Source organism: Mustela lutreola, chromosome 1, assembly GCF_030435805.1.
Source record: "Mustela lutreola isolate mMusLut2 chromosome 1, mMusLut2.pri, whole genome shotgun sequence".
In the NCBI taxonomy this organism is placed as follows: Eukaryota; Metazoa; Chordata; class Mammalia; order Carnivora; family Mustelidae; genus Mustela; species Mustela lutreola.
Window position 1 is genome coordinate 142,808,546 of NC_081290.1, and position 11,455 is coordinate 142,820,000.

The 11,455-nt window shown below is 34.1% G+C and overlaps 1 protein-coding gene across 4 annotated transcripts in view; it reads left to right on the forward strand.

The window, feature by feature from the left end:
• LRBA (LPS responsive beige-like anchor protein) overlaps positions 1-11,455 on the forward strand; it is a 742,234-nt gene that overhangs the window by 345,608 nt on the left and 385,171 nt on the right. For all 4 annotated transcript variants that reach the window (XM_059175618.1, XM_059175627.1, XM_059175636.1 and 1 more), the window contains exon 37: positions 9,076-9,242. In XM_059175618.1, the coding sequence (XP_059031601.1) occupies positions 9,076-9,242 (167 nt within the window). The remainder of the gene's footprint in view (positions 1-9,075; positions 9,243-11,455) is intronic.

An 11,455-nucleotide genomic window follows, 5' to 3' on the forward strand; every position in this document is an offset into this window, starting at 1 on the left:
TCCATAGTTTGGCTATTGTGGACATTGCTGCTATAAACATTCAGGTGCACATGCCACTTTGGATCACTATGTTTGTGTCTTTAAGGTAAATACCCAGTAGTGCAATTACTGGGTCATAGGGTAGCTCTATTTTCAACTTTTTGAGGAATCTCTATGCTGTTTTCCAGAGTGGTTGCACGAGCTTGCATTCCCACCAACAGTGGAGGAGGGTTCCCCTTTCTCCGCATCCTCGCCAGCATCTGTCATTTCCTGACTTGTTAATTTTAGCCATAATGACTGGTGTGAGGTGGTATCTCATTGTGGTTTTGATTTGTGTTTCCCTGATGACGAGTCATGTGGAGCACTATTTCATGTGTCTGTTGGCCATCTGAATGTCTGCAGAAATGTCTGTTCATGTCTTCTGTCCATTTCTTGATTGGATTATTTGTTCTTTGGGTGTTGAGTTTGCTAAGCTCTTTATATATTTTGGATACTAACCCTTTATCTGATGTGTCATTTGCAAATATCTTCTCCCATTCTGTCAGTTGTCTTTTGGTTTTGTTAACTGTTTCCTGTGCTGTGCAAAAGCTTTTGATCTTGATGAAGTCTCAATAGTTCATTTTTGCCCTTGCTTCCCTTGCCATTGGCGATGTTCTTAGGAAGAAGTTGCTGCAGTTGAGGTCGAAGAGGTTGCTGCCTGTGTTCTTCTCAAGGATTTTGATGGATTCCTTTCTCACATTGAGGTCCTTCATGCATTTTGAGTCTATTTTCGTGTGTTGTGTAAGGAAATGGTCCAATTTTATTTTCCTGCATGTGGCTGTCCAGTTTTCCCAATATCATTTGTTGAAGAGACTGTCTTTTTTCCGTTGGATATTCTTTTCTGCTTTGTCAAAGATTAGTTGATCATAGAGTTGAGGGTCTATTTCTGGGCTCTCTATTCTGTTCTGTTGATCTATGTGTCTGTTTTTGTGCCAGTAGCATACTGTCTTGATGATGAAAGCTTTGTAATAGAGCTTGAAGTCTGGCATTGTGATGCTGCCAACTTTGGGTTTCTAAGTGTGTTTCTTTTAGTATTGTAATTTCTTTAACAATTTTTGAACTTGATATAAATGGAATCATAAAGTGTGTTTTTAGATCTGGCATTATTCAACATTGTTTTTGTGCAATTTGTTCAGTTTGTCACATTTTCCTATTTTATTTTCAGTGCTGTATGCCATACCTTACATGAATAGATGATAGTTTTTCATAGTCTCTCTACTGTTGATAGGTTGTTTCCAGTTTTTAATTGTAATGAAGAGTGTGATTTTGACGATTTACAAGTCCTTGGTGTACATGCTTATGTATTTCTGTAGGGTACACTTACTTGACTGTAAATATTTATCTTTTCAATTTTAATAGTTATTGCTGTAGTGTCTTCCAAAGGTGTGTATCAATATCAAAATGTAGCTATTTCTATACTCCATGTTGTCATAAAATATTGACAAGTACTTTTTATTTTAGTATTTTAGTAGTTGTGTAGAGGTTACCTCATTGTGTTCTTATTTGGATTTTATTTACAGATGAAGCTGTATTATCTTTTCTTCTGCTTGTTATATTTTTTTTAAGTTTTTTTGTTTTTGTTTTTGTTTTTTGTTTTTGCGATATCTGTTTGTCTTTTACCTAGTTCCTTATTGGTTACCTGTTTTTTCTTTAGTGATTTGTGGAGGATATTGACTTATTTGATAGATGTGCAGATTTATTTGATATGAATATTTTAACTACTTTCTTCCCTGTCAGTACCTTGCCTATTTACTTTTTAAAAACTTCTTAAATAAACATTATTAAAATATAGTTTGTATATAATAAAACATTCCTTTTAGATATATACTTTAATGAGTTTTGACAGGTGTATATACTTGTATACTTGTATATATATACTTGTATATACTGTCATAGTCAAGTCACAGAAAATTTCTGTCATCTCAGAGAATTCCCTTGTATTTCACTGTGGTCAGCTCATCTTCACATACATACATCCAATCTCTACAACTGCTTATCTGGTTTTTGTTATTGGAGATAGTTTTATATACTCTACAACTTTGTATAAGTGGAGTTATATAGTAGGTTCTGTAATGTCTGGATTCTTTTGGTCACCGTATAGTTTTTTTGTTTTTTTTTTTTTTTTTATAGGGAGACAAACCATAAGTGACTCTTAATCTCACCGTATAGTTTTTGATATTCATCCACCTTGTGTATATCACTCATTTGTTTCTTTTTATTACCAAATAGTATTACTTTATCCATTCATGGATAGGTGGATATTAGATCATTTCCAGTGTCTGGTTCTTAAAGCACTATGGGAATTATCATGCAACATAGTTTTGTGAAAATGTTTTCTTTATTTTGAGGAAATACATAGGAGTGGAATTGCTAGGTGGTGTTGTAAGTATATTTTTAAACTTGCAAGAAACTGCCAAACTGTTTTCTGAAGTAGTTGTGGATTTTGCACTCTAACCAGCTAGATACCATTTGTTCCACATTTTTGCCAATATTTGATATTGTCTGCCTTTTCAATTTTGCCCTTCTACTGAGTATATAGTGATAGTTTATTGTGGTCTTTATTTGAATTTCTCTGTTGACTAAGCATCCTGCCATTTACTTATTAGTCATTTGTATATCTTTTGTGAAGTGTCTGTTCAAATCCCTTGCCTATTATTTTAAATTGGCTTCTTTGCCTTATTAATTCATGAGAGTTCTTCATATGTCTTTTAGGAAAATTATTAGCTAGATGTATGGTGAATATTTTGTCCCATCTTGTGGCTTATCTTTTCATTTTCTAAATAGTATCTTTTAAAGACAAGATTTTATAAATTTTGGTATAGTTTAATATATCAGATTCTTTATGGTTATGAATTTCTTTTATGGTTCTTTTTATGTCTAAGAATTTTAATGTGAGAATTTTTTGCCTACCCCAGGGTCATAAGATTTTCTGCTATATTTTCTTCTAGAAGTGTTACAGTGTTTATATCTAGATCTTCAGTTCATTTTGAATTAAACATTTTGTTTATGGTGTGAAGGTTAGACAATTTCTTTCTTTCTTTTTTTTTTCCTGTGAGTGGCCAGATATTGCCAGTTGTCAAAAAGTTACTCCTTCTTTTTTTTTTTTTTTTTTTTTAAAGATTTTATTTATTTATTTGATAGAGAGATCACAAATAGGCAGAGAGACAGACAGAGAGAGAGATGAGGAGAAGCAGGCTCCCTGCTGAGCAGAGAGCCCCATGCGGGACTCGATCCCAGGCCCCTGGGATCATGACCTGAGCTGAAGGCAGAGGCTTAACCCACTGAGCCACCCAGGCGCCCCAGTTACTCCTTCTTTATTTAACAACTTAAACTGTTCTTAGTTTCACATTTTATAACATTATACAATTAAATTCTACAATTTTCTTTTTCTTAGGTAAAACTGTTTTGTCATTAATTGTTTTCTTTTTGTATAAGTATACATATGTTTGAGAATCAGCTTGTCAATATCCATAAGAAAGGCTGTGAAATTTTTATTTTTTATTTATTTTTGTTCTTCATTATTTTTTAAGTAGGCTCCATGCCCAGTGTGGAGCCCAACACAGAGCTTGAACTTACAACCCTGAGATCAGGACCTGAGTTGAAATCAAGAGTCAAATGCTAAACTGGCGGAGCCACGCAGTCACCCCAAGGCTTTTAATCTTTTATTTAAGATTGTGTTGAATCTATAAAATCAGTTTGAAGAGAGAAGGTGTTTTAGCAATATGGAGTTTTAGAATCTATAAACATTGTCTATTTCTTCACTTACTTAATTTTCCTTAATTTTTGTTAGCAATGATTTATAAAAGTTTCATTGTATAGCTTTGTATATTTTTAAAATTTATTTTATATTTTAATGCTATTGTAAATAGTATTGTTTTCATTTTCCAGTTTTTTATTGTCAGTATATAGACATAATAATTTTTATTATATTGACCTTATATCCAAGAAACCTGTCAAATTAGAAGTCTTATAATTCTTCCAGAACCTTTAGGAGTATTACATACATGAATGTCTCTACAAATAAATATGTTATTCCTTCTATTCCAAACCATCTTTTTATTTCTTTCTTTTTTTTTTTTTTTTAGATTATTGATTTATTTATTTGACAGAGAGATCAAGTAGGCAGAGAGACAGGCAGAGGGAGAGGTGGAAGCAGGCTTCCTGCCAAGCAGAGAGCCTGATGCGGTGCTTGATCGCAGGACTCTGAGATCATGACCTGAGCTGAAGGCAGAGATTTAACCCACTGAGTCACCCAGGCACCCTATTTCTTTTCTTTATCTCTTTTTTGAACTGGTTAGGACCCTGTTACAGTATTGAGTAGAAGTCATGAGAAAGGAGACATACTTGTTTTATCCACAGTTTTAACTGAATGATCTTCATAGATGTGCTTCCTGAGGTTTCAAAAGTCTCTTTCTATTACTAGTTTGGGGAGTGTCTTTTTGTTTCTTTTTTTTAAAAACCACGAAATGCTTCTGAGTTGTAAAATGCTTAAAAAAAACTATTGAGAAATGGTGCTGGGAAAATTGGACAGCCACATGCAGAAAAATGAAATTGGACCATTTCCTTACACCACACACAAAAATAGACTCAAAATGGATGAAGGACCTCAATGTACGAAAGGAATCCATCAAAATCCTTGAGGAGAACACGGGCAGCAACCTCTTCGACCTCTGCCGCAGCAACATCTTCCTAGGAACAACGCAAAAGGCAAGGGAAGCAAGGGAAAAAATGAACTACTGGGATTTCATCAAGATCAAAAGCTTTTGCACAGCAAAGGAAACAGTTAACAAAATCAAAAGACAACTGACAGAATGGGAGAAGATATTTGCAAACGACATATCAGATAAAGGACTAGTGTCCAGAATCTATAAAGAACTTAGCAAACTCAACACCCAAAGAACAAATAATCCAATCAAGAAATGGGCAGAAGACATGAACAGACATTTCTGCAAAGAAGACATCCAGATGGCGAACAGACACATGAAAAAGTGCTCCATATCACTCGGCATCAGGGAAATACAAATCAAAACCACAATGAGATATCACCTCACACCAGTCAGAATGACTAAAATCAACAAGTCAGGAAATGACAGATGCTGGCGAGGATGCGGAGAAAGGGGAACCCTCCTACACTGTTGGTGGGAATGCAAGCTGGTGCAGCCACTCTGGAAAACAGCATGGAGGTTCCTCAAAATGTTGAAAATAGAACTGCCCTATGACCCAGCAATTGCACTATTGGGTATTTACCCTAAAGATACAAATGTAGTGATCCAAAGGGACACATGCACCCGAATGTTTATAGCAGCAATGTCCACAATAGCCAAACTATGGAAAGAACCTAGATGTCCATCAACAGATGAATGGATCAAGAAGATGTGGTATATATACACAATGGAATACTATGCAGCCATCAAAAGAAATGAAATCTTGCCATTTGCAACAACGTGGATGGAACTAGAGCGTATCATGCTTAGCGAAATAAGTCAAGCAGAGAAAGACAACTATCATATGATCTCCCTGATATGAGGAAGTGGTGATGCAACATGGAGGCTTAAATGGGTAGAAGAATAAATGAAACAAGATGGGATTGGGAGGGAGACAAACCATAAGTGACTCTTAATCTCACAAAACAAACTGAGGGTTGCCGGGGGGAGGGGGTTGGGGAGAAGGGGGTGGGATTATGGACATTGGGGAGGGTATGTGATTTGGTGAGTGCTGTGAAGTGTGTAAACCTGGTGATTCACAGACCTGGGGATAAAAATATATGTTTATAAAAAATATATGTTTATAAAAAATAAAAAATAAAAAAAAAAAAACTATTGAGATTATGTTTTTCTCCCTTTTTTGTTGTATGACGACTTATACTGATTGATACTCAAATATTAAGTCAACCTTGCATTCCATGGATAAACTCTTCTTCATCATGATGTATACTTTATTTTGTGTATAGCTGAATGCTAATGTTTTGTTATGGATTTTGTGTTTATTTACACAAATTGATTTTTAGTTTTCTTTTCCTGTAATACAAATTGCATTGTATTCCTTAGCTTCTACCATATGAAAAGAGTTTAAGATTTTTGTTATTTCTTCCTTAAATATTTAATATTTTATAATATATAAATGTATACATGTAAAATGCATACATGCAAAGCTATACATTTTTCTTTGAATTTGTCTCACCCAGTTGCCACAAATTTTTGTAATTTTGCTTGTGATTTTTATCTTTGATCCATAAGTTATTTGGAGTTGAAATGCTTAATTTTCAATTATTTTGGAACTTTTTAAATTTTTAAAAAAGATTTTATATATTTATTTGACAGAGAGAGGGAACACAAGTAGGGGGAGTGGGAGAGGGAGAAGCAGCCTTCCCACCGAGCAGGGACCCCCATGTAGGGCTCAATCCCAGGACCCTGGGATCATGATCTGAGCCATGCTAAGGCAGACGCTTAACAACTGAGTCACCAGGGCACCCCTAGAGAATTTTTTTGTTCTATGTATTCTGCTGAAGAATCAAGAGGACCTATATTTGTATTTCTATCTTTCTCAATACTTCTTCTTCTCTAGTAGTTGTCCTTCAAGTTTCTAACTTACCTTCTCAATAGACACCATTAAATTTGTTTCACATACAAAGGCTATAGGAGAAATATATTTCCTAAGTCTTGAAAATGTCTCAAGGATAGATGGGGAATAGCATAAAATCTGAGGGTGTCTGGAATATAGGATACATGGGAAGGCATAAAGATATTATACCACACTGCTGAATCATAGAAGGACGCATGGTCTTAGCTGGTAAAATTTGGTCCTAATTGTTCATTATTTTAGGTAATCACATACTTTTTAAGGTGTAGGGTATATAAATGTATCTGTGAAATGTCAAATTCTTGAAGTGATTCTGGGGCTGTGAGAAAGCAGTTAATAAGATTATTTCAAGAACTGAACTGCAAACTAATGATGATGTTTTAGGGCAGTGGTTAAGAGTGATAAGTGGTAAGAGGTAAATGAGTGTTGTTGAAATGAAATGATGAGATATGACGAGAAGGAAAATTGAGAAGTCACAAATGACAGAAGTATAATAGCATGTTTGGGATAAAGTTGGTAATTACATTTTTATATATTTTGAGTTTTAGGTGCTTATTGGATAATTGGAGATTATCCTACAGGTAGACATATGGCCTGAGAGTTCAGGGAAACAGCTAGGGCAGATATGAAAAATTTAAAAGATCTAAATTAATAATAGGAGGTGATGTGTGAGTAAATGATAATGCCAAGGAACATTTGGCAAAACCTTAAAGAAATGCCAGCATTTCATAAAGAGGAATAATAAAGGACAAAGTTTGACCATCAAGAAGTAAGCAATGACAAGAGGATACTAGAGGAATCTGCTTCATTTTAAATTCATTTCTCTGAGCTTTCACGCAAAGGACAAATAATAAAGTTCGGTAGAGATATAACATCTGGAGGGAAAGACCAAATATGATACTGTTTTATGTAATCCTTTACATTTAAAGAGCTGGAATAGTCACTTGAATTATAAATGGCCGGTCTAAATTGTTTCTGTCTTCAGTTATCACTTTATCTGCAAGAAAGTGAATTTCTTTTAAGATGTAGGTTAGTCTTATATTTATTAATTCTGTGGTAGTGTCTTAAATTTCTTAAGTAATAATCAAATATATTTGAGTTGTTAGTTCCCAAGATGCCTACTTCTCTTCTTTTTAGATTCTAATATTTTTGTTAAGCTTCAAATATTTTTGTGGTCATTATTGTGATGTCATCTAGTTTATGTGTTACTTAAAATAGGAAAACAGAAAAGTTGATGTGAAGTAAAACTGAGTGAAAATATTAGACTTGGCCCTTGATTTTATTGATAGATGATTAGGATTTCTTGGGGTACCTCCACTCAACATTTGGCCACAAGCACATACACATACACATATTGCAAATATATACTCCACCAATTAACTAACATGCGTTTGATCTTGGAGCAAATATTCTTCATCTCTTGTTCACTTTGAATGATAGGTCTTACAAAGAATATACTATTGGTTTTTAATAAGAACATGTTCAAATTATGATTTAAAGATATTTTAAAAAATAGATACAAGTTCATTATATCTTTACAAAACATTCTTGTTTGGTTTCCTTTTATCATGTTTTAAGGTCAGAATGTGACTCTAATGTTCCACAATGAGACAGAGATTGATAATCGGGAAAGAATAGCCCTTTAATGTGATTTATATCTATAGATTTTATGTCAGATATGAAAAGTTGCTGTTTAAATTGTAAAGGAGGATCCATTAAAGAACACTTTAAGCCATTTTACTATTTAGCTTACTTTGGACTCTTCTGTTTAGAATTATGCCTTTTCAATCAAAGTTTAATGACTTACCAAATGTTTACAAAGTAAATTTGATAGTTAAATTTGTGTAATATTAATAAAGAAAAAATGGACTATTCATTTTTTTTTTTGTTATTTTAGTCCTGTTTAATATAAATGTATATGGTGTTGGGGCAATATGGAATCCAGTAATTTTCTAATTTTCATCAGTAATTTTAATTTCCTCTTACCCAGTGAGGTTAGACAAGACAGATTATGGATATAGTAGAGAATGTTGAAGGTATAAAAATTCTTCCTGAGTGCCTTTACCTGAGTCAGTTTGTCACTGTGGGTGTGATTATTACCCTTCTTGGTATAGAACATTCTTCCTCTAAGTCACCTCGCCTGGAGTGCTTTGTAGCCCCCTTCTTGCCACATTACTTGGTACCACATTACTTGGTACCGTGAATCTTCATATGATTGGCTTCTTCCAATTTTTTAGGTTTGCTTAAAAACCACTTTTGAGTGTGTCTTATGAATGATTTCAGAGTAATAAGTTCTTGTGGGATTGTTATACTGAGGGTAGTAGATCACTAAATCTCAGTCAGTTCAGTTAATGAGGGATATAAAAATAATTTTAAAGTTTTGGTTGTTTCATTTCCCATTAGAATTTCCTGGTGTGTTGTAAGTTTTTTTCCCATATTTTTATAGTATTAATAGATGTTTCTTTTTTCCAATCCAAGTCACTGTGTGCCCAGTATTCAGCAGACAAACGAGAAGATGAGAAGATGTGTGATCATCTGATAAGAGCAGCTAAATATCGGGACCATGTGACAGCAACTCAGCTAATCCAGAAAATTATCAACATTCTCACAGACAAGCATGGAGCCTGGGGAAATTCTGCAGTGAGGTAAAGGGAAACCTTTAGGATTTGGGCACTGATTTTCTACAGAAGGCTTAGGTATAGATAAATAGCTCTGGGTATGATCAAGGCCAGATGAAGAACAGAGTAATTTTAATTTTGTACTTTATCATCTACCATGAATGAGGCGTAGAAGAGGGGGGTAGGAGAAAATTAGTGTGGGTACAGTTAGGGATCTTTATCCATGTTTTAGTTCCCTCAACTACTTTTTTTTTTTTAATTTAATTTATTTATTTGACAGACAGAGATCACAAGTAGGCAGAGAGGCAGGCAGAGAGAGAGGAGGGAGCAGGCTCCCTGCTGAGCAGAGAGCCCAATGTGGGGCTCCATCCCAGGACTCTGGGATCATGACCTGAGCCGAAGGCAGAGGCTTTAACCCACTGAGCCACCCAGGCGCCCACCCTCAACTACTTCTAAAGGAGTATTTGTTCATATTCTTTTTGAAGTTAACTTTTAAGGGAAAGAGTTAATATAAGCTATTTTATTAGCTAAACTTATACCTGAATTTGCACAAAGACAATATTTTAAGAAAACCTTCCCTATTTTGCACTTCTGAGTTTACAACACATAAAACATTTGAAAATATTACTATGTGTTCTTTTGAACTGCCTTGCAAATTGTAAGACTATGATAATAAAAATGGTTAAATGCCTTCTTTAAAATTTTATTAAATTAATCTTCCTCCTCTTTAGATTCTAAAAGTGAACATCCTGTGCTTTAATTTCTAGAAATAAATTACCTTCTAAAGGAACTTGGACAAATGAGAAAATTTAGTTTTCTTAGAATATTCTATGCTACAAATCTTTGAAACATGTTTGAGGACACCTGGCTGGCTCAGTTGGTTGAGCACCTCATTCTTGATTTCAGCTCAAGTCACAATCTCACGGTCATGAGTTTGGACCCAGCATCAGGCTCCCTGCTCAGTGGGGTGTCTTCTTGAGATTCTCTCTCTCCCCCTCCCTCACTGCCCCTCCACACCCAACTCACTCATTCACTCTCTCAAAAAAATAAATCTTAAAGTATTTGACTCATTTAAGTAATGTTGATGAAAAATTTTTTAATCCCACATTTCTACACAACTTTTTCTACAAGACAACAAAAAATGAAAATAGTAAGTTTGTGTATTATGTATAGGTGTAACTGGTTTCCACTTGTGTTTTATGTATCTTATGTGTCTAACACACTAATCTAGTTTAAGAAATTCTCCAGTAAATAGAAAATATTTTTAATTTTTTTAAGTTGAACTTTAAACTGAGTAGAAATCTGCTTGTTATGGGATATTTTTGTTTTGAGTGCCACTGTTCACTAACATAAAATAGCTATATCTCGTGCTTATTATGAAGAATACTTAAAATGAATTACATGTCTGGACATAGCGTTTTTGGTGTTTAGAAGAAGGAATTCAGGTCAGGACTTGAGGGCACGAGGACTGAATAAAGGCAGGAATGGTATTTGTTTAATTCTATTCCAGTGATCTCAGCTCAAGAGCGTCATGGAAATGACATGAATTACTGGCTCAGAGGTTTGAGTGCCTTATCTTACAACATGTAAAAGCCTATGGGTGTGTGTTTGGGGTGGGGTGCTGTTGAGGGTTTACAGTTCCAAGATACCTTAATGTTACAGATTTGATGTAGTCCTTTTATAATTAGGCACTGAACAAATTAGGATATGACTTTGACATATAGTGCTTATCATATATTGGGAACTCTAATATGTGTTAATATTTTCAAAAGTATTTTTTCTTCTTAAGTGGAGTTTTATGATTTTAAAATTGAAAACTCTTAGCCAAATGTTGTATATATGCCAAGTCAGTATTTTATAGGATCAAATTTTTTCTAATTATGTCTTTACTCTTGTAGAGCATATACCTGTGCTATCAACAGGAAAGCATTGTTTTTCTGCAGTGATTTTGGTGTAATAAAGTATCTTGGAGAACTAAATGGACTGTAAAATGTATTTGTGTAAAAATAATTAGTGTTTCTGTAATAGAGTTATTCAAAGGCATTGACTCATTTTATGTAGCAAAAAAAATTCTGAAATTTTAATATTTCAGAAAACCCACATAAGAAAACATTTTTTACTTTTTATCTCCCAAATGGAAGCAGCTGTCAAACTGTTAGCTTTTAAATGTGTACATTTTTAATTAAAAGCAGCAACAAAAGACTTCTCACCAAAAGGAAAATTAGTATTAGTGAATTGGT